The 22,469-nt window shown below is 43.0% G+C and overlaps 1 protein-coding gene across 1 annotated transcript; it reads right to left on the bottom strand.

Annotated features, from left to right (window-relative positions):
* Nucleotides 1–6,976: 6,976 nt before the first annotated feature.
* On the bottom strand, nucleotides 6,977–22,237 carry POU2AF1 (POU class 2 homeobox associating factor 1). The gene is made up of 5 exons (XM_009638418.2): nucleotides 22,156–22,237; nucleotides 10,014–10,141; nucleotides 9,257–9,299; nucleotides 8,895–9,166; nucleotides 6,977–7,465 (listed from the first exon to the last, which is right to left on the bottom strand). The coding sequence occupies exons 1-5, from the start codon at nucleotides 22,169–22,171 to the stop codon at nucleotides 7,154–7,156; spliced, it is 771 nt and encodes a 256-aa protein (XP_009636713.2). The 5' UTR covers nucleotides 22,172–22,237; the 3' UTR covers nucleotides 6,977–7,153.
* Nucleotides 22,238–22,469: the final 232 nt, after the last annotated feature.

Below are 22,469 nucleotides of genomic sequence, written 5' to 3'. Positions count from 1 at the left end.
AACTAACTCTCCAACCAGTCACTTGAAAGAGGAGCAGGCTTGGTCCTTTTGTTAGCACTTCATTCCTTCTCCAGTTCTCTAGTTTGAGCATAGCACAAGCATCAGGCAAGGCAGGGGAGAGTTCCCATGCAAACAAACAGCATACAGATAACTGAGCCGATGCCTTACCCGGCTGTAGATGGAGGCTCCTGTCTGTACCAGAAGGTGGATACAGGACTCCAGGTCTTTGCTTTGGTGCTGAAGATCTTTCTGCTGCTCCTCCGTCAATGTCTGGCAACCCTGCTCCCGGAGCAGGGCATTGTGGGCCAGAACAGCACAGTGGAGTGGGGTATGGCCTGGAAAACCGAGTACGAGAGGAAGATAACAACAGTCCCAAGGAAGATATTGATGTACAGAGAGGAGGCGAGGGCTGGCGGGGAGAGCGTATGCATCTCTGCATGTGTGTTGTTAAGGCACTTGCCCTTCTCTGGTTTCAGAGTACCATACTGGCTGTATAGGTACTTTATGGGGCACTCCAGCATGTGCTCAGTTCCAATTGTGCATTGAATCACCACTGAATCATCAGCACCATTGAATTCTGTGGCATTTGAGCACACAGCAACAACTCTCCCCCAGGCAGTTTTCTGAGGCCACTCTGGCCTCCTAGCACACTGCCAAACACCAACAACCACCAGTCAGTGAAGCAGCCAATATAGTTTTTAAATTTTTTAATACCGCTATAAAATAATTGTACAAAGGGTTTTACCTTCAAAATCCTTCATTTCTAAATCAAGAGGGAAACCTAGGGACAGTATAACCTGGAAGCAAGAGAAATGAAAAAAATTAGTTCAGCAGAATACCACCCAAGCCAAATTCAGTCAAAACTAACAAAATTTAAAAACCAAGAAAGAAACAATCAGATAATTATCATTTAACTACAAACTAAGCCCTTATTTGACATTAGATTTCAGCGCTGTGAATCTATTTCCTAACAGGGACATTCAGGGTTGCACAAGATGATCATGTTCCCTAGTTTCCTGAACCTCACCTAAGTATAATTTACTATTAGAGTCTCAGTTCAGAACAGTAAAATTAAGTCACTGCCCCCAGCTGAAAAGTGCTATCTGCCTCAGTTTTACCCTAGATTAAGCAAAGACGCCAATAACACCATTCTACATTTATTCTGAGTTATTCTTGGCAAGGATAAATGAAAATCTCTCCTTGACATGTACAGCCAAACTTTATTACCTAAAAGTTTGCTGACACTGGAGATTCTCAGCCTGGATTTATTTACTTTTTGGTTTTAATGTGCAACAGATGTGCAGCAATGTGACAGGTTAAAACCACAGCTTGTTGCAATGGCTGCAGCGATGAGGATGCAGAACCTATAAATGGCATGAAATAATGGTCTGGAGATGAGCATTGCTTGGATGTAGCAGAGTAAAAATTCTAAAATTCTTTAATTTAAGAAAATGATAGCTTTGATGTGATGCAGCCAAGTAGCTCCTTGTCTATATTATTACAGAGAATGCATTTTTTGCTCTTGATTGAATAAAGCAAGTTGTTCACATTACAGCATCTTGGCTGAGACTTTTTGCAGTGCAGTAACTCATCCAGAACCTTGTCAAGTTAGACAAGGTGCAGGACAGAATCCTTCTGTTGAAAGATTATCCCAAACGGTTAGGGCTTGTGCTCTCTTTTCATAACAATAATACAATATATGCAGAACAAATATTGACAAGTAGCTCTGAGCTGCATGCTGATTAGAGATTAGATGTTTAATCCATTAGAAAAAAACAATTAAAATAAACAAACAAACAAGCTGTAAAGCATTTCATGGCTTTGACTGCACCAAGAAGCAAGCCTGTGTGCATTTTTCCTTTTTATGTCAAGGGAAAAAAACCCAAACCAAACCAAAACACAACACAAACCACCACGAGGCACTCTGGGAGGCTTTGTTGGAATCATCTGGATGTAAAACACTTCCCCACTGAATGAAACACCTGTTTTCCAAAGAACTCCCCAATGTTACACATTAACTGCCTGCTCATGACTTAACCCAGGGCATGTGCAAGGCAGAGCCGACGAATACTGGAGATGGACTGCCAGCATGCCAGGCACCCCCTGGCACTACCACTGACACATCCCTCATTTTCAGATGACCCTGTGCCCTGCCCTCAGGTAAATTCGTCAGCAGCCATTCTGATGCAATGAAACTCCGCTTTGAAGCTGCCTGTACTCAGTCCCGGCACAAACCTAGGCAGGCATGTTTTATTAATTCCATTTTATGGCCAATAGCTAAGTGTTTAAGAGGCACATTCCAGTATGCTTATCCCTGCTATGTAATCCCTTCCAAAAATTCCCACAGTGCCTTTTCTAATGTGCTAATTTGCTCTTTGTGGCTGTTAGATTCTGGCTGGCACACAACTTAGATGTAGAGCCAATCTACAGAAAGATCTGTGAAGCAATAGGGAAGTGAAGATCTGGTCATATAAGTCATGAAAGTTCTAGTAGATTCTGGCCATACACCCTGGAAAATCTTCTTCATGGATCTTGGTTTTGCGTAAAATCTGAAAAATGTGCCTCATTTTGAAGGCTGTGCCCGTGCTGATTCTGTCTGCAGGGTTGCATCTGCTCTCTCTTCAGCTGGCTTGAGTCTGGACACAATTCATTGCTCTTGTCTGGATGACACTGACGTCGGGGAGGGGGTGTCATACGGGTATTATTGCTCCCTCTCCTCACACCCTAAAGCTGCCTGCATGCTCTGGGCAACCCCTTCCAACACAGGGGGCTCAACCCAGAGCAAGCCCACTCTGCTTGTCCTGCCATCAGCAGATTTAGAGCTATAATCTGTAGAAAGAATTTATTTTCCCCCACAGATACACTAAAGCCATTTCCTCTAAAACAGAAGGCTGGTGATTAGCTGCAAGTATAGTCCTACAACAGGAATAACTTGGGAATTCAATTCCTAACACAATGGAAAAAGAGACTTCGGTCAGTCTTCATCACTTACTGACATCTTGCCTTCTGACACAGTTATTTAAAAACACCAATACTGAGAATATATTGTAGGTTTATATTGCTAGCAGTTAAAACCGTAAAAGCTTTTCCTACCTGAAGAACTTGGGCATACCCATATGTTGCAGCAAGATGTAAAGCTGACTGCCCTTTGTTGTCTACAGCATTGACATCTGCTCCTGTCTGGATCAAATCATAGACAATAGCTGGCTGCCTGGCAGTGACGGCCACCAGCAGAGGAGTCTGAAAACATCAGCACAGCAGATAAAATGTGAGAGTCTAGAAGTAGATGCTATCATAAAACAAGGAACAGGGAAAGGCAGTCTGGTATCTAGAATCCCAAGGACTGTGGTGCATAAACAAAGACAGCTCACAGACAGATTTTGAATCCCATGTATTAGGACCCATGGCATCATGAGATGGGGGGATTTCCCAGCTCCTGCGGAACTCCCTCTAGTGTTCTTCAGCCCTAATTTGGATGACAATCCAAGCCCAGCATTTTTGAAACACTGTTTATGTCAGGTGCAGCACTCCTAGCATAATTCTGTTCATAAAAACTTCGGCCTCAGAGACTACTGCCCACATACACTTATTTTCCTGGGCCAGTGTTGTCTTGGATCACTCTATGGACCATGGGCCGAAAAGAAAAAAAGCTCATTCTCATCCCACCTAATTTTAGGATCCTGCCAGAGGCACCTAAGCAAGGCATATCAATTGCCAGGGCTTCCTTTGCAGTAACAGAGAGAGAGAGATATGGATTTTTCAGGGCATCAGTTACTCTCCATCCCACAAAGCCCATGCCCACCCCAAACACCCCTGTTGGCAGGAGAAAGTGGTCCGTATTACCTTTCCTCTGTGTTCCTTGGCATCAAGTCTTCGCAGCAATTTCATGCGCTCTGCAGCTGCCAATGTATACGCCCTCATACCTTTAGCTGCATAAATATGTAGAATTCTAAGACAGTAAATAAAGACACCGATCACTGCTTGGCCATGAACCACTCTGGGAGCAAACAGTTTTACAGGACAGCATAGCCACTTTGGGGGTTTTATACCCAGCGTTCCACAAAACCATGCCATAAGCCCCAAAGGGCTTGACCTTGAAAGCACCCTTCCCATGGAAAGGGCTTCCTACCTCAAAATAACTGCGGCTTTCAAGAGCCCTCAGCACTCCTGAGCTTTGACATGCTGTTGTCTCCTTTCCACTTCAGCACTTTCTTTCAGGTGAGATTCACCCTTGTGCCGACACGTATCCAAGTCCTCCACAAAGCCTAGCGCTGGGGCCCAGCGTAGCACATCGGGTGCATGTATCACTTGTTGGGGTGATACGGCCTTGTATGCATCGGTGATATTTCACCATCCGGGGTAACGAACAGCCTGTTAAATGATGTATTTGCAAACAGCCTGTTAAGCTCTAATTCTTTCTCAAAACTACTGGTGAGGGGGACTGAGTCCTTGTCTTTTGCATAAGACAAAGGGTTGTCACAACCCATAGCAGTTATGGGCTTGCTGGTGACATGGCCCTTAGCGATGAGGAAAACACTTCACTGCTTCACTTTGGTTGCCTGGCTCTATGGCTGGAGCTGGAGAGAATTGCACAGAGCTACTTGCCACTTCCATTCCTCCAGGTCCTATTTGCAAGGGTGCCGGGCATGCACAGGTAGCTTTGCAATTCCCCTTTGCACAGAAGGCGCCCATCCTACAGGCAGTCATACCAGCCCCTGGGTTTGTTTCGTTCCAGACAGCAACATTTGATACTTTTTAGTCAGAAGGTGGTAGGCAGTCATTTCTTTCCTCAGGTAATTTTGTACCCCATAGCCACATCTTGCAATTTCAGGAAGCAGAAATGCAACTTTATGGCTAGTCTGATTTTCAGTCAAGCTCAGCGTTAGCTGTGGCTGCACACCCACACATCCCCAGGGTTGCAAATAGAGGGGATTGAATGAACATCTGAACTGCAGGAGTGCTTCTGTGAGTAAGGACTGCTTGAGTAAGCAGTGCCTCCAGGCCATATTTAGATCATGGAGTTCCTCCTCAGTCTGCCTTAATGTGCAACATTACCAGAAAGTCTAAAAGCTGATCTGTGTTCTAGCCTGTACATATGTTATTGCACTAATTGATTGCTAAACCAATGCTGCGTTACCCTTTTGGATAGGAAATAAAACACTCTAGGCGTATGAAAGTTACTGTAGATCTTTATTGAAAAAGATTTTGTCTTTTTCTAACCAGAACAACCCAGAAAGAAATTCTGAAACAGTTCATCGTTTTATATTCACACACAGAATTTACAGACATTGGAGTGAAAGAAATTTAAAAGCAAAGTTAGCAACCACAGGCTTGATTCACAACTGCATGATCCCAGCTTTACCTACTGAATGTTTCTGCACTTATAAAACTGGGGTAAGCAGTGGTGAACTAAGCTCCTTCTAATTAATTTCTTTGCTGGGTTTTTCTGCAAATGTAAGCCACTAATTTCAATGCACCTGAACTACTGCTATTTTCAAACAACTTTATGATCACTTACATGATCTATTGCTTATGTCTTCCACATTTGTCAATATTAAATAACAAAATGTGCTTTGAAAGTCCTCAAGACTTTCAACCTGAGCTTGCAAACCTCACTCAGGCATAAACTGTGAGGTCACTTGAAATATTGCTTGGGTGGCAACTGGAGTGCTGGACACCAGGTAATAAACAGTGCAATAAATTATTTCGCAGTTAGTCTTGCAAATAATAAAATCATCTAAGGATCCTGGGCTTTAGAAAGCAGAAAAACCCAGAGAAATTGTGTTCACCAGCCAAGAGTCCCTTGTTTATTAAGAAAACAATAAAGAGAATCAGAAGGGGATATATCTACTGCAAATACATTTGCCTGTGGCACGGCACTCCTGAACATCAACACTAATATTTACAGTTGCATGAGAGGAAAAAGTAAATCTACTCATTCTCCAGGAAAGAAAATCAGAAAGCTATAAAGAAAATGTGTGCACCTGTGAGCATAGGAGACTACAGCACAGAGAAACTTTCCATAGCAGTAAGGCACAGGAGAGGTCACTAAGGTTCCCTGTCTCAGCACGACATCACCGACTTCACACTCAAACGCTACAGAACAAGTCAAAGTATTGCTGGCTGATAGCAATGCCATGAATTCCTTCTTAGACTGGAGTCCAGATTTTGGAAGACTCTGTCTTCTCAATGATCTCCTGATATAGGGCCATATCTTGCAATCCTGACTCAGGCAAAACTCCCGGTGACTTCAGTGGGACCAGGATCTGTCCATTGGTAGAACATGCAGCATTACCAGCCAGCCACAAAATCAGCCCCCCATCTTGAAGGTGGATATTTTAGAGTCCAAAAACACTCTGCAGCTGAAAGAACATGAATCCAAACCACTGTCCCACACCTACACAGCTGTCTTCCAATGGCAGACAAGGTGGCACCTTCAAGTTACACCTTCGTGCGAACTCAAACTTTTCATCTAGGCTACTTTGTGTTGCTCTGTAAATAGGGATGTCTGACTGCACCGGTGTTTAGTTCAGCTCTAATGACTTTTTGTCTTCAGATTAACGGACCTACCTGTATCAGTTGAACGAAACTACGCTTTACATTTTCCTATTTTCCCAAGGAGCAGTTCAATTTAGGAAAGAAAAATGTCAATTTAGACCCCCAAAATATTTTCTAGTGGCCTAGATCAGGTAGAGGTTCCTCCATGAACAGGACAAAGACACGCACACAAGGCATTTACAATGAGCTCTGAGAAGCAGTCCTATTGAACTAGATCTCGCCAATATTTAGAGGCAAGTGTACCCTCACCAAATGCTACAGTTGGCCACGGCTACACTATAGTATGTCAATTTGGGACCATGCCCTGTGTCTGAGGATGAAAGTCACCTTGTGCTGACGCTGAGCACAAGAACTGTGCAGTCTCAAAAGCCTGCCTGAGAGAGGTAGCAGGAACTGTAACAGCAGAGAAATCTTGTGCTGGGCCCCAGGACAAAGCAAGTTTCACACAACACACAAGTCATGGTGTGCTAGAGGTGGACACCAAAATTGCAAGTAAAGTTCCCACCCCCCAGCCTGCTTTTCCTCTGTACTCAAAACTCACTGTGGTGCCAGGTGGAGTATTGAGTAGGTGAGGATCAGGCCCTAGATGTGCAACTTAAAGCCCTTCAACAGAGAGAGCATGGTTTAAAACATACGTATCATTGTCTTCATCTTCTAGAAGCAGCTTCTCAATGGGCAGGGTGCCGATGACTCGTCTGGCATCCTCTAGTTCCTGGGGGGCTGGTTCAGGAATGGAGATCGGCAAGGGCACAAACTGTGGCCCGGAAAGTGTGGAAGAAGCTGGCTGATACTGCAAAGTAGAGGCTGGCAGTGCGGAGAGGGGCTGTGCCCATGGGAAGTACGTGAGAGGTGGCTGCTGATCCGTCACCTCAAGCTGGGGCACTACAGCGGGGGTGGTGCTTCGGGGCTGTTAAAATGGAGAGAAATAAAACCAAATAAAACAATTGGCCAGGTGGAGCAGGGGAGAGGACACAAAACACAGACTAAGGATGCTCAGTCTCACTTTTAACATCCCTTTTCCTGTCGCTCTGGGTCAAAGCGCTATACTGAGTGTGACAGTTTTCCCACGCTGGCTCCCATGAGAGTGGTGGCTGTGGGTGTCCCAGGTGCTTGCTGCCAGCAGCTCACACTCACGTCAAGTTCCCTCTAGCTTTCTGTTCCCACTCCCACCCTCACTGTAAGCCCATGAGACAGTTACACCCTGTGCTGAAAACTGCTGCCTTTGACAGTCTCTCTTGCAAGCTGAATGCATGGGCACAGCTTTGGTGCCACATGGCTGAAGGCAGCCTATTCTGGCCTCTGCGACAGTCCATCCTGACCAGCTCCGGCCAGCCAAGGCAGAGCCACCTGTGAAATGACAGCCCTTCCTCACCCGTGAAGGCCAGAGGCACGGGCCTCTGCTGATTTGCTGTGTCTGTTTCAGCACCCAAACTGAAATTTTAAAAGGAAAATAAGCTGCTTGAGTTCAACAGAAACAGAATTGTCCACCTCTCTCCTCTAAGGAAGAAGAAATCATCTTGGGCCAGCCAAAAAGATTTTGTCAAGCTTGAAACCAAATATTCTGCTATGTTTATGTGCTATTTTGGCCTTGCTCTTCCATCTTTAAATATCAATTTTTAATAAATTTATTGACAAGTCATTCTTCCTCCTTCACCCGGTGGATGTGTTTCCTGGAATCCCATTTACTTTTTTTTTTTCCCCAAAGTTTGGAATTAAATAGCGAAGAATCCCCTGAATACTGCTCAGATCTCTGGTGGGACTGTGTCCTGGACACTTGTCCAGACAACAGAATTTATTAACTATAATAATGTGAACTACTTTAATTCTGCTTCCTCAGGTGTTCCAAATCCAAGCTGAAGAACAGCTCCTCAAGTTGGAATTGATGACAACAGTAAACGTAACATTCCCCATTATCCTTGAGCTGCAAACAGTATTCTCCCACTGTAAATAACTGTTCATAGACTCGAACAAACTCAGGGCAATGGCAGCCTTGTTGTTGACTTGATGAGGGGTGACTCATTTCCCAGGACAACAGCAAAGAACAGTGTATGTGTTAATAATGTGGAAAGTCTGGAGGAGTGCAGAGAGCTGGGGAAATAGCAGTGAAGTGTGTCTCATTTCAGTGCAACCACAACTTTTTGTCCTGCTCAGACAATATTAATGTCCAGCACAGTGCAGACAGGGCCAGTGCTAGAACAACTATGTTGCACGGATACAAAGACACACAACATTATACTCATTAAATAAATTATACTAATTACACCCAGCACTCCCCACAGCCCTTGCTAAAAGGTGGGGAATTTGCTGTCATTTATACCTAGGTATTTTTGACTTACTGAAAAATTGGTGATCAGTGGTTGAGAAGTGTAAGTCAGAACCGATGAAGGTCCAACCAGTGTGTAACTGGGGCACATGGGCTGAACGTACATATCTGCTGTGTACGGACAGCTGACTGCTTCGTGGGACACATAATCAGGGTAAGTGGTCCACTGAGTTAAAGGCTGTAAGGATGTGGGAGAGGGCTGGGAGATCCAGCCAGAACAGAGTGCTCCTTCATCTGTGACAGGCAATGCAGAGGCAGCAGCATCCATATCAATGCAAGGCTGGCCTAAAAAACAGGAGAGGATTAAAGCCCAGTTCAGCATAGACTTCCCCGCAGCAGGGCTAACAAATATTTAGAAAGTCAGGGAAACATTACCCATTGGTGAATAGGAAGGAAGCGGCTGATGAGGCAGAACAACCTAGAAGAGAGAAGAAAAACGTCCAGGGATTAAGACCATAAGCATAAATTCCATCCCCCCTGAGAAGCACTGAGAGACAGAGCACAGTAGGTATCATTAGCTGATTATCAGCTGCTACCGCTTCAGTGTCAGTGCCTGAATGTTCCCACCTGCCTCTACAGAAGGGCCAGGAAGACTGAGCCTGGCAGCCAGTACCCATAACCCCAGCCCTGTTCATGGGCCTAGCCAAATGTCCCTTCAGCTGACGGGGGCCTTAAACAGTATTTAAACATTGTGCTGCAGAGGGAGTTCCCCCTCAGAGAGGAGCCATTAATCTGCTTCCTCCTGGGAGGACAGAGAGCGGTAGGCTGGAACTAAGAAGCAGATAGCCAAGGAAGGGTCTGGCTGATCTCTTTCTGTGGTCTTTAACAAGCTGCTTAACTTCCAAGCCACTTTCTGTTCCTAGGAGTTAGATCCTGCCAAGTGCAAAGTGCTTTCACCCTTCCATTAAGTCAACGGTGATTGAAGCTGTTCAGCACCCTAAAAGCACTCCAGCTAAAGTAAAGATATATTTCATGGTATCTCCAGGCAACATTGAGGCTGCGCTACCTTCAAAATGCTTTAGTGATGCAAAGATTTCTTTCATTGCCAAAGTATTGCCAGCTGGTGCCAGGGCTGGTCAATCATTTAGCTACTAAGGAAGAATTTTCCGCCTGTGTTTGTTTTTTCTCTTACCGTTGTAGCTGCCGTTGCACTGGCATTATGAACATTTCCCCGTTTCCTTTTCAATAGCTCCTTCACTGGCTCTTTGACACGGACACCTTGATAGGGGCGAGGCTGCGGCTGCTGTTCTGGAGCAGAAGCTGAGGAAAAACAAAAATGTATGTGACTCTTCTTTCCTTTCCTGCCATGTGCAGAGAGCCAAAATGCCCATGGCATCCTGCTCGTCTGCAGGCTGTACTAGTCAATGTGGCTGGAGTCCAGACTCATAAACATTTACTTCCTTAGCTAATGATGTCTTTTGGCCCATAGGTGACATCAGATGGCATAAGCCTTCTCTCTACCTTTGCTGCTTAGATGCTGTGATCACATAGATGGATCATGAGGGCAGCCTAACCTGAAATAAGTATGCTTGCAATTCCCTCCAGCTGTTAAATAGCTGCAGCAATACTGAGAAACTCAGCCCTTTTTTTTTTTTTTTCTTTATTCATACATAATTCACAGCCTCCCAGCCAGGACGGTCTGGAAGCCAGAGCTGGCAGTTCCCCTGCCACACTGGCAGGTGTCTTTATGTCCTGCAGAAGCAGTGAGCACATTTTGCTGAATAAATAGGCATGTTGCTCTAGATATTTATGATAGCCAGGGAGGATGTAGTACAAGGAAAAAGGGTTGCTGCTCTTATGCAGAGGATAATACTCCATTCCTAAAAGCAACAGCTACCTACAGACCTCCAACTCACTATGGGGATGTATTTTATACATGTGAGTAGCAATGGTGAGCCACACACTCTGAAGGGAGGTGAAAAAGGGCAGCCCTCTTCAAAACTTATCAACTAGGTAGACAAAAAAACAAAAATAGAGAGAGGCAGCAAACAAATGCTGTTTTTCCTCAAACTGTCTCTAGACTAAACCTTTCATTACTGCCTTCAGTGAAGTTCCAGTGTGTTAATGTGATGTTCTACTTTTTTTTCTCCTTAAACTCCAAGCCTGAAATTCTGTTTTCTTTAGGCTTCTGACAAAAAAAGCATATTCATTTTATTTCTCCTAACTTCATTTGTGTGTATCTGCTTTATGCTGCTTCAGTGCCACTGATCTGCAGTGCAGCAATTTACACCCACCTGAACGACAAATCAGACTGAGTACATCCAACAGGCACATGATACAGATTGGCTAGTAAATATCTAGCCTATGACATAACACAATTGCTGGCCAGGTAGATACATTAAAAAAGTGGAGATTAGATATTCAAGAGAAATACATTATATTCTATACTTAGATGCAAGGTATAAATGCAACCCAAATTAGAAACGCATCCTCATGTGGAAAGCCATTTAACTCCTCACTAGTTTGACATGCATGCCTCAGCTTTTGAGAACAGGCAGGTATACTTAAGTGCCAACCTGGATCAGAGTCATGTTTCTGTTCCAAACAGAGCTTTGCTCATAGCCTGGCCAGGAGGTTTATAATTTGGTGAGCTGGGGCGTGACACAGCTTTGCGGACAGTTATATTGACAACATATCTCAGAGCTTAAACCCATAAACTCTGATACGTTTTGAAAAGTAAAGCTTACAGCCAACTAAAAAGGCCTACCACAAAGCCTTGCGACAAGTTAAAGTAGAGGAAGCACAATTCTTCATAAGCTGATATTTTCAGCCCATATTTTACATTAAGTATTTGGAAGCACTTGATAGCAGAAGGGAACCATAGGATATCAGGGAGGCCTGATATTTGTAAAGCCACTGATAGCAGTGGTGGCTACCTGCCCCTTTTTACTGCACTTTGATTTGTAAATATTCTAATCAATAAGATTTCATTTCTAAAGATTGCAACTGGCCTTTGGTTTTATGAAGTACAGGTGGATATCCAGCTCACATCTTAAACTTAAAATATTATTCCACCCAGGAAGCATTTATTCAGATTTACACTGTGTGCTTCACATCACAGAACAGGATGAATCATTTTACTTCTAATCATCTCTCCCAGTTACGTGCAATTAGATGCACACCGAGGTTTGTTACACCTTTCTGGGGGGAGAAAAACTGAGTCTAAATACAGACATCATAAGTCAACCTCAAAAAATACTTAATAGAATAAACACCTCTGCCTTATTTTTTTTTTTTTTAAATGAGATACTTCTTTCCCTTCAGCTTTGTTCTACGATTAATTTTTTCTGACTCACTACATACCATTCAATTAAGAAATCTTGATCGGCTGTTATAAATACTTTTGGTACCAAACAGCACTACATCTATGCATTGAACCGTTGTCTTTGTTACCTTTATGGGAGAATACTCTGCTTTAAAATATTAGCTGAAGAAAAGATGATTTTTCAGCCTTTGCCAGATCTACCTTTGCTTTCTGTGGACATCCTTTGTGGGTCTTTAAATTGGGTTAGTTGCATTCTCATGAATCCTGTGGCTTTGGAAATGAAGTTAAAGAGAATTAAAGTCACACTAGTTCTGCATACAGGCATCCACAAGGGCTTTTAATACAGTTCACATTTTGCTTTTTAAATTTAATTAGTATTAATTTATCTGAAGTGCAAACAATAGATGGTGCTAAAAAGTGCTGTGGTATGAGCTGTACTGAGAACTCTGAAAGGAGCTGAATACTAGACAGGAGGTCAGAAAAAAGACCATCACAAAGGTGCTTTCTTGGTCTTACAAGAGATTTATTTACATTTGGAAATTATTTATTTGTACTTTACTGAAAAGCTCTTTAGAGTCAGACATTGATGCTGTTCTTTACACTGTGTGAAAACATCAACTCCACCAAATCAAATACGAGCTCTGCTGTAGATTGCACGAGAGGCAGAACAGTACCTCTTGGGTAGTATCTTATCCCTGAGTCATCGCAACAATTTCAAAGGGCCTCCTTGCAGAATTAGGGTGGGGAAGGATGGCAGTTTCTGGCTCCAGGTTTGGGGGATGGGAAAGAAGAAATTTACTGTAAAAGCTGACAAATATACCTATTCAGAGTTTCCGGTGTAAGCAGAGTAACTAAAAAAAAAAAAAAAAAAAAAAAAAAGAGAAAAAAAAAAAAAAAAGAAAAAAACCCCAAAGTCTGCAGAACATATTTCGGTTCCCCCAAGCTGACCTCCAGAAATAAAAATAATGCTAGCACAGCTGCTTTTCCACTGTTAAGTGTGTACCAGGTCTGAGCATTACAGATGAACCACAGCAAAATTACTTTTGGCTTCAGTGTGCAATTCCTCATAAAGCAAAAGAAACATAATCATTTAAAAATAAAAGCATTTTAAGAAATAATAAAAATTAAAATATCCTTGTAAAGGAAGTACCTGGATCTACTAGCCTCCAAATCCTTATACCAGGGTTGTCTTAACAAACTATTTAAAAGAAGGATAGATGAGGTGCTTAGGGACATGGTTTAGTGGTGGGATGGCAGGGTTAGGTTAAAGGTTGGACTCTATGATCTCAAAGGTCTTTTCCAACCTAAATGATTCTATGATTCCATGATTCTATGAAGTCTGCCTTGGACCAAGTATCAACTGTATTTGTATTTAAGTCATGAGCTGCAAATGCACCAAGGTCCAGTTGCCCAAATTCCATTCCAACAAATAAAAAGAACAGCAGCAGCTGAAGTGCCCACTGTGTTCTAGCTAGTCTCATACAATTCAAGGACTACAGAGCAGCCATATGCTGTTCCTTAATAGGCACTGGATCTTGATTTGCAACTGCTCTCTGAAGTTGGAGCAGTATGAAGCATCAGAAGTCAAGAAAGAAGAGAGGGAATCTAATCCAACCAGTAGGAAGCTTTGGAATAGTTTCTACACGTAAATATATTTTAGCACATTGCAATGCTTTTGTCAGGCTGCCTTACAAGTCCATGGTGTGTGTATATGTTCAGGCTCCTTTCATCAATGTTATCACTTACAGTATTTGTTGAATGTTGACAAAAGCCTAGCACAAACCTCGAAGACTTTTGAGTAATCTTTCAAAGTGGCTGGATAACACAACAGTAAATGAAAAGGTACCAAACCCAGCAGTCCCACTAGCTCTAAGTATCAAGTGACAACAGAAGAAAGCCCATAACAATGTTTGATTTCAGACTGCTCTGCAACTCAGCTTGAAATTGTCCATACTGCACAGACAAGGTTGCAGGTTACCAATTTCAGTGGACTCTGGATGAAGATTTGACAACTCCATTAGTAGTGTTGTAAGGTCAACACACTCATCTTGCTACTTTGGTTATCCCTCTGAGTCCAAGTTGTGCTGAGCATTGCAGGCATAGCCAATGGGGATCTTGCTGTTGGCTTTTGGGGAGCAGCTCCAACCTGAGATCATGGGCTGAGAAGAGCTTCAGGACCATACTTCACAAGACCCCTTGCCCAAGGTGAGCAAAATGCTGAGCAGACTAATGTGTTAGGTGGTAATCCTATAAAGCCTGGCCTTCAGTTGGTTGTGCTTTGAAGAACCTGAGAGGTGTCTGCAGCATCTAGTGAAACAGTCAACAGTATCCCATTTTTGCATGATATTTGTCATCCCCAGATTTTTGTCAGTACAGTATCTATACACAGACACAGTCATTTTAAAGGTACCTGCTTCTTAAGGCAGCAGGTAGACTACTGGTGTGAGTAAAAGGTCAGACAGGGAAAGCATACCAAGACATTGCCGAACCATTAAACTAAGCAACTTCAAAATATATCTTCCTCTACGTATTTATTTAACCATTGCTGAAATTGGAGGGAAGATAATTGCAAAATAGCTGTTGGAAGACTGCAAGTATTGAAGCGTGACAAGTTTCAGATCACTAAACTTCATACTAGCACCACTGGCCTTCACACACACGAACTGCGGATCAGTTTAAACCTTCATCCTTTCAAACAAGTCAGAACAATTTCCCATCAGGCCAATTTTCAGTTTGAAATACACTGCTAATCTTTTAAGAGTTTGCATGACTACCTGCCTGCAACAGCAAATGACACACTTGTCACTGTTTCAGAGGATTTACTGTTTCTTTGCTCATACATTGACATGTGATAAGCTTATCAATTGATCAGCGTTAACAGTGTAAATATTTTCCTCTTTTCTTCTTTCACCTCCAGTATAATAAAAAATTGAAAAGGAACACAATAGAAAACTTTTTCTTATTTGCAGTAACTCCAAAAAGCAAACAGTAACTCTTGAATAACAAGAAAAATTTATACTTCAATTAACAAACTAGTGAGTTTCTGGCTTGGATATTGAAGACCAAATTGCATTAGGCAACTGCTGACATTTTTATTATACACAGGGAACTTTGGCTAATAAAAAGAAAAAAGTGGCTTAGCTTTGTATACGCTACTTGGATGCTTAGACTCTAACCAAAACCTTTTTACGATAAGACATCAATGCCCATTTAGCAAGGGACTTTCATCATGGCTGTCTGCATTTTACATTGACTTCAGATACAGAACCCTTCAAAAACATATTTTTTTTTTAAGTATTAAAGCTAGTAATATTATTTTGGGTCTGTTGCTGCTTTGGAAATGAATCATGGGATCAGAGCTAACATCAGAACTGAAACAGCTGCTTTTATGATACTGATAATGTTCCACAACACATCATGGATCACTGTGAAAAGCACTTTGGTAGAATGTAGCTCTTAACAGCTAGGCAGGCGATCCTTCGTATGAGAATTATTTCATCAGCTCCCCTTGTATTTACATCCAGCCTACCTGACTGTTCATACTAGTGGATCAGCAAGGAGAGACGAGGAAATCTAAGCCCAATTCTTAGCTCTGCCAGCATCCCTGTACAAAGCTGAGGGAAGGGTCACCCAGTTGGAGGATCTCCGAAGTTATTCGGCTGCCCAAGGATAAGTGCTTTAATAGACCTGTCAAAAGCACTTTTCAGTGGTTTTAGAAATCCCTGCAAAGGAGGATCTGCAGTCCTTGGGCAGTTAGATTCCCCTTGAAAACTCAGAATTTTACAAATATATACAACCAGGAGAAAACCAGTCCTCATTCTTTTTGGCTTCCTTGTGTTTGTACCACTTTTTGCAACTACAACCTGCCAGTCCCCATAGTGGTTTTTAGGCGGTGCTGAAAACATAGTCCAGCTGCAGCCATTCTCATAGCAACAGCCAGAGCTTGGATGCTTTGACTCTAATAACAATGCCAGTACACATTTATGCAAGGCAGTAAATAGTGTAATATTTGTTCAGGTCTCTGTGCTCCCCCAAGCATAGCCATCCAGCTGGGAGGCTTAAAGTGCATTGCAGAATGAGAGCTCCCCGGTCATGACCAGAGATGATGAGCCCTGTCCTTATTTTCTGGCTAATTACACAGTTTCTCTCAATATGTTACTGAGAGTGAAAAAACAGAGGGATCTTTCTTTGTCTCTGCTTTGTGGTAAGTCCAAGGAAGGGAAACAAAGCACTGAAATTCATTTAACTGCCCAAGATCCCAGACAGTAACAGGGGGCCGCCTGGGAGAAAGGTTGTTCATTTCAACTTCATCCCTAGCCCTCAGCATCCTCCAGGGTGTGTCCTTTTTCTAACTGATCTGACCGATCAGTCAAAAGTGAAACGTTCTGAAGTGACCCATCTGCAAATCATGCCCTTGGAAACAAAAAACAGTTATTTCTACCAAGATCCATCTTAGCCAGTTGTGTTGGTGGTAACAAGCTTGGGTGGCTAGTAAGCACCAGGTCCCTGGTACCTGGCCTAAACTAATACAGACCTAACACATTCTCTGGCTGGCCCCAAGAAAGAATAACCTGCCAGACTGCTCAGCCACAAAATCCCGTGTACAGCATTGCCAAATAAATCATGAAACAACTCAGAAAATGTTTATCTGCATTCCATTTGGCTATTGCTTGCTTCCTTATCTTGTCACTAGCCTTTCCGTGTGAAATTATATCTCTCAAGGCCCCAGGTTTGCATGTCAAGGCCCATTTGAAGCTCTTTCTGTGCACCTGACACATCCCAAATCTCCTTTGAAGTGTTACCATTATTTTTTGTAGGCAACCCTGACAAGGAAAACTGGACTGGTGTGGATTATTCTCTATACTGTTTGTCACCCTATGGGTGGGTATTTCAATAAAGATTTAGTTAAATGCAAAGTATTAAGCAAACATCTGGGCAGAGAATCTGCTCTACAATAAACAGAACTCCTCAGAGCATGAGCAAAAGAGCTGAGTGATGGTTCATTGCTCAGCATAAGGAAATGAACTCAGGAGAGTTCTGAGCATAATTAAATCAATAGACTAAATATTTCACTTGCTTACCAACAGCTTAGTAAAGCATTTGACTAGGTCTCTTTCTGCTCTCTTACATAGCACTATAACTCCCAAAGTCAGTGAAACATATTAGTTTGACAGTAATATATTTCAGAATAATGCCCAACATCTTCAGGTGTTTATCTGCAGTTGGAAGATTGCCAAGATTCAGATTAACCTTGGATTCTAGCAGATCCATGTGCCCTTGTACCCTTTCTGCACCGTTTTTGGGGACACAGTATGCTTTTGACTACTGTCCTTTTAGAAAAGGACTCCTTCACACCTGTGGATTAGCTAAATGAGTGGAACTCAGGAGAGCACTGTGCAGAACCTACACTCCATTCTGACATAAGGAAGGTGTAGCAGGTTGGCAAACAAAATATTAACTTTGTATTTTTCCACCTGGATAGGAAAAAAATCGAGGGGAGTTCTGAAGACACTTGGGAAACAAAATGAAAGGCTGGCTAGCAATCCCTGCTGCTTTGATTATTCTAACAAACAAAAAACCAAAAGCTTCCAAGTGCCAAATAAGACTTGGACACATTGGCTATGTAGCAGTGAGGGCTGCTAAAAATGATCTGTTTCAGAACAAGAGAACCCCTATTACAAAGGGGAAGCTGAGATAGACAGAAAGTGTCTTAACCATAAGTCTCACCCGCACGTCCTAATTCCTCCCAGCCCATAATACTCTTTCCATTTTAGTAATGCAAGCTTTCCATTTAATTGCTTATGTGGTCATTCGTAGAGCCTGACACCTGCTTGTAAAGCATGGATGGGCTCAACTTTCATGCTATCCATCTTTCCCGGTGGGGTTTTACCAAAATTAAAACTCACAAGGTGCAGCATATTGCAGTTTCACCTCTCAGTCTCATTATCTGATACTTTCAGAAAGGCTGTATAGAGCCCCACATCTGTTGTGGGCAGAAAAGGCTTTATGCACTTAAAAAGCGTTTGGGAAGAAGTTTTCAAAGGTACAAATTCACATATCTCAGTTGCATGGGAATCCAAGCAGTCAGTGGAACAGCTAAATAGCTGACTATCTGCCTTAATGTGCAGAACTCTCATTGGACTGCAACAGGAGTTGGGTGTCCAAAGCATTTTGACCTAGCCAAAAGCATCACCTAAATGTGAAACTCTTGCAGAATTTCAACCTCCTTGCATACCCTCTCATAAGAGAAACCATTTGCGTGAAAGGCATGTTCATTTTGTTTTCAACACACAACATTGGGTAATCTGCATAAAGACACGTAAGAGGAAAGTAGCTGGTGCTGCTCATTAGAAATTTCCCATCCCTGACAGGTTGCCGGGCTGCAGAGCGGGCCTTGCTTCCATTCAGCAGAATCCTGCCAAAAGCTGGGAAGCCCCAACCAGTCACTTCACTTCTGCCGTGGGAGGGGATGCTTTCAGGCTGAGACACTCTCTGGGGTTTTGCTGAGCGGAAGCTCTGGGCCCCACTCCTGCAAAGAAGTGCACTGTGCCGTGACCCTGAGGGAGCAATTTCCAGTGCGCAGGGCCAGCCATGCGAGACTCCCTGGAGGACAAGAACCTCTGACCATAGCAGCTGAGGGCAAGGTCTGTTAGTTTTCCTTCTGTTCCTGCAGGGCTTTCTACAGAAGGCTCCCCTGAAGAAGCGGGAAACTGCCCTTCAGAAGGGGCCCATGAGAAATGCCCTCTGGTGAGGTCACACCTATTTAAATGAGTTCTTGTGTCACTCTTGGGCTTTCAGTTTGGGAGAGTTTTTTGTTCTTTGGTGGTTTTCTGTTATTGTTGGGTTTTATTTTTATAGCTGGGGAAAATGTATGGAAATGATACCATTTCTTTTGAAACCTCCTATTTTGCTAAAAACCAATTTTAATCCAAATCAAGGCACCTGATGGAAGAGGTTACAAGGACTTCCATGTAGTCTCCTTTCACACAGGTACACATGGAACAAAAATTTCTGCCTCTGCCTTTGCTTTCAAGCTGGCACTGTGCTTGACTGGAATCACAAATGCAGCTCTGTCCAGGGAACCAACTCTGTACCAGTAAGGCAAGGAATGCCTTAGCATCCAGCATGCACTTTGCTTCCTCTGGCAACATAATGGTACATAAACTACTCACATCCCCATATTCCCTAGTCATCCTGCTGTTTAAGCATGTAAAGTTGGACTTAACCATTTCCTTGGTCTTTAATCCAGTCTCCTCCAGAAACCAGGTCCATACTATGAAATTTGCAAAGAAGCCTTAGGAAGTGAAATGCCTGACTCCAGTTGAGCCCCACTGGCACTTCAGTTTGTGCCTCCCTTCGTCTTCCTACTGTCTTAGTTATTGCAGCACCCCCGCTGTCTCTGACAGATCCCAAGCAGGATAAAGGTGTCTTTTACATGTGCCCCAGTACATGGTGGTATCCCTCTCTAGTCTGGTTCCTCCATAATACAGCAGCTTGGACCACAGCAAAGTAATTTACCTGCAGGGCAAGACATGTTCAGGCCTGACATCCGTTCCTGGGAATGCATGGCTAGGTGTCAGCCTAGGTCTCATTTACCCGGCTGTCTGGCAGCACAGTACCATAGGGGTGCAAAACAAAACAGTTGGTTTTGCCAGGATTGGAGCCATCTGTTTCTACACTGAATATGGGAAGCTTTGTCCCACACTTGGAGAAAAGCTTCACCCACCCCTCTGAAGCTCCCCCCAGACTTATTGCCCATCTATCCAGGATGCCCTTTTGCCAGACTACCCGAGTAACTCATCTTGGTTTTAATTGTACTGAAACTCTCCACATGACAGAGGAAAGCTCCTCCTATTTCCTATGTAGGGAGCAGAGCTTTTATGCTCTCACATTAGTCTAGGGCTCATGCAAGCACACACCCCCTGGTACCCATACTGCTTCTGCATCAGCTTATACTTCAGAGCAAGCCAATGGCTCGCATGTGGGCACTGGGACATCCATGTGGTCACAGGTGGTTTGAACCAGATGGTGCAGGAAACTTGAGGCCACAGCTGGTCACACTAACAGGAAATACAAGGTGCACCAGAGGCACCAAATGGAGACTCACAGAGATACTGAGAAGTCTAACTTCCACTAAAGCCTTTGGGACCTGGCACCTGAATACCTGTACTGACCCGAGCAATCTACCTACAGTCACACAGGGGGTCTTCAGTAGAGCAGGTAATTGCACCCAAGCTGCTGCCTGCATCCCAGTCATCAGAATACTCTTCCTGTCTACCTTCAAAGTTCACTACCGTAATGGTATAGAAAAGAAGCAGGGCTAATAAGATAACAGTTCCATGTAGGAAAAAGGAACCCTAACCACTCAATGACACAGCAGACAAAGACAGCAAATGCCAACAGCAAGTACAGACTCAGCCAGGCAGCCACCTACAGAAATTTCCCCTCAGCCCCTTCTGTGTCTTAGTAAACATAATGCCAGGCTGCTCTAGCAACCAGCTCAGGGGTCAGAGAGGAGTCTGGCTACTCCACTGGCTGCTTCATCTGACTGGTGGGGAGAGGACTTCCTCAGCAACAGAATTCTAATCTGCTATTATGAAGCTATTATGCTTCATGCAGGCTTTCAAAAGAGCCAGGAAGCATTGCTATAACAGGAGATTCAAGCTTGAGAAGCTCAGGGAGCACGGAGGGACAGACAGGTATTGGGCAGAAGTTGCCTTGTCTAGAAACTATCAACAGGGAATGGCTGAAATCAAGATACAGGTTTTGACCTCTTCTCATGCAGGCTTGTAATTCCTGATTACCTTTGAAAGCACTGCATGTGTCAAAGTAAAAATGCAAAGGAAAAATACCAATTCAGTTACCAATTTTGTTCTACCTGAACCATCAGGTTGTTAGTACTGCTTTGTCATTGCAGAAAAAAATCCCAAACAAACCATTAATGGACTTCTGAAATGGAAGATTAGATTCAAGATTTGAATCTAATCATCTTGCAGTATGCTTCACATCATACACCTACTGATTCTGAAAACAGCGCAAGATGAAGGGGGAAACAAGGTGTGTTGCCATAGTGCTCCCGCTTGCTGCTTAACACTTGTCAGACAAATTGAAACACGATTGAATAAGCAATCAGAGCTTCTTGCTAAAGGACATTACAATCTAAAATATAATTTCACAAATATACATTTGAGCTTCCAAATTGTTCAACTGAAAAAAAGCAAGAGAAATGCGTAACAGAGAAAAGACTTAACTGCTAATAAGCTCAGAAAGGCATATGCGTAGTAAACCAACCTCTGAACAACCTACAAGCTATTATGTAAAGAAGATTACCAGGTAAGTCACTGGTAACTGTTTAAGAAATTAGCTTCTTCCTTTCAGGTATACTGTATTATTCCAGGCTAACTGAACAGCGTGGTGAAACGCAAAGGACGGCAGCACAGCTGCAAAAAAGAGCATTATCTACACATCCATACAGTGAGAACGAAAAACATGCAAGAAGCAAACACCTACCTGTATTATGATCAGTAAAGTATTCGAGCAAAGGTGGGCCAAGAGGAGTGAAATTATCTTGAAAACAAGAAAACTGATTTCCTGTAAAGTCATAACTGTATTGCCCTCAACTACTTTGTTCCTTATCTTTTTTATTAGTTGAAAAAAGTACATATCAAAAAAAGCACAGAAATAAGATTTCTCACAGGTTTCACTTTTAAAAAGGAAAATTTTCGGGTACGTAACCACTATAACCTTTGATATAATACCTGCATCCTGTTATTGTTTTTATGAATCATAGTCTTCCACTTGATTCATAGCGATGAATGCCAACAAAGCAGCAACGCTGCCCTGTGTTACTATCCCTGCTGGAAAATTAGCATCATGCCTTATCATTTGCCTTTCTTGAGCCATGCATCTCGTCACGAGTATTGTCTCCCATGTTATGCTAATGCTTACTTATTCATTACAATCTTCGGCTTTTATCGCAGTTATGAAAAACAAATCAGAGCTCACTTACATTTTTGCCAGTGCATATTCTGTGTCAGGATGGAGTCTTTTTTTCCTCTGATGAAGATAGCTTAGCTTTTTAATAGCTAATGTGTGTTTGACTCCTTTACGGGGATGTGATAACTGACTGTCAGGATGTTTCTTTCAGCTTTTTAAAAGCCCCATGTTCCCGCTGAACCCTGTGATGTCATCACATCCTCCAACCACAACCACTTCTATATTTTCCCTTGCTCTATGTTGTTCTTCATGATACTAAACAGTTCCTCCAAGAGCAGTGAACTCTGGAAGATATTATGCACAAAAAGGCACTCAATATCACCAAAA

This window comes from Egretta garzetta, unplaced genomic scaffold (assembly GCF_000687185.1).
Source record: "Egretta garzetta isolate BGI_Z169 unplaced genomic scaffold, ASM68718v1 scaffold365, whole genome shotgun sequence".
In the NCBI taxonomy this organism is placed as follows: Eukaryota; Metazoa; Chordata; class Aves; order Pelecaniformes; family Ardeidae; genus Egretta; species Egretta garzetta.
The sequence above is the reverse complement of the archived record's forward strand: the minus strand, read 5'-3'. Positions and strand labels throughout refer to the sequence as shown.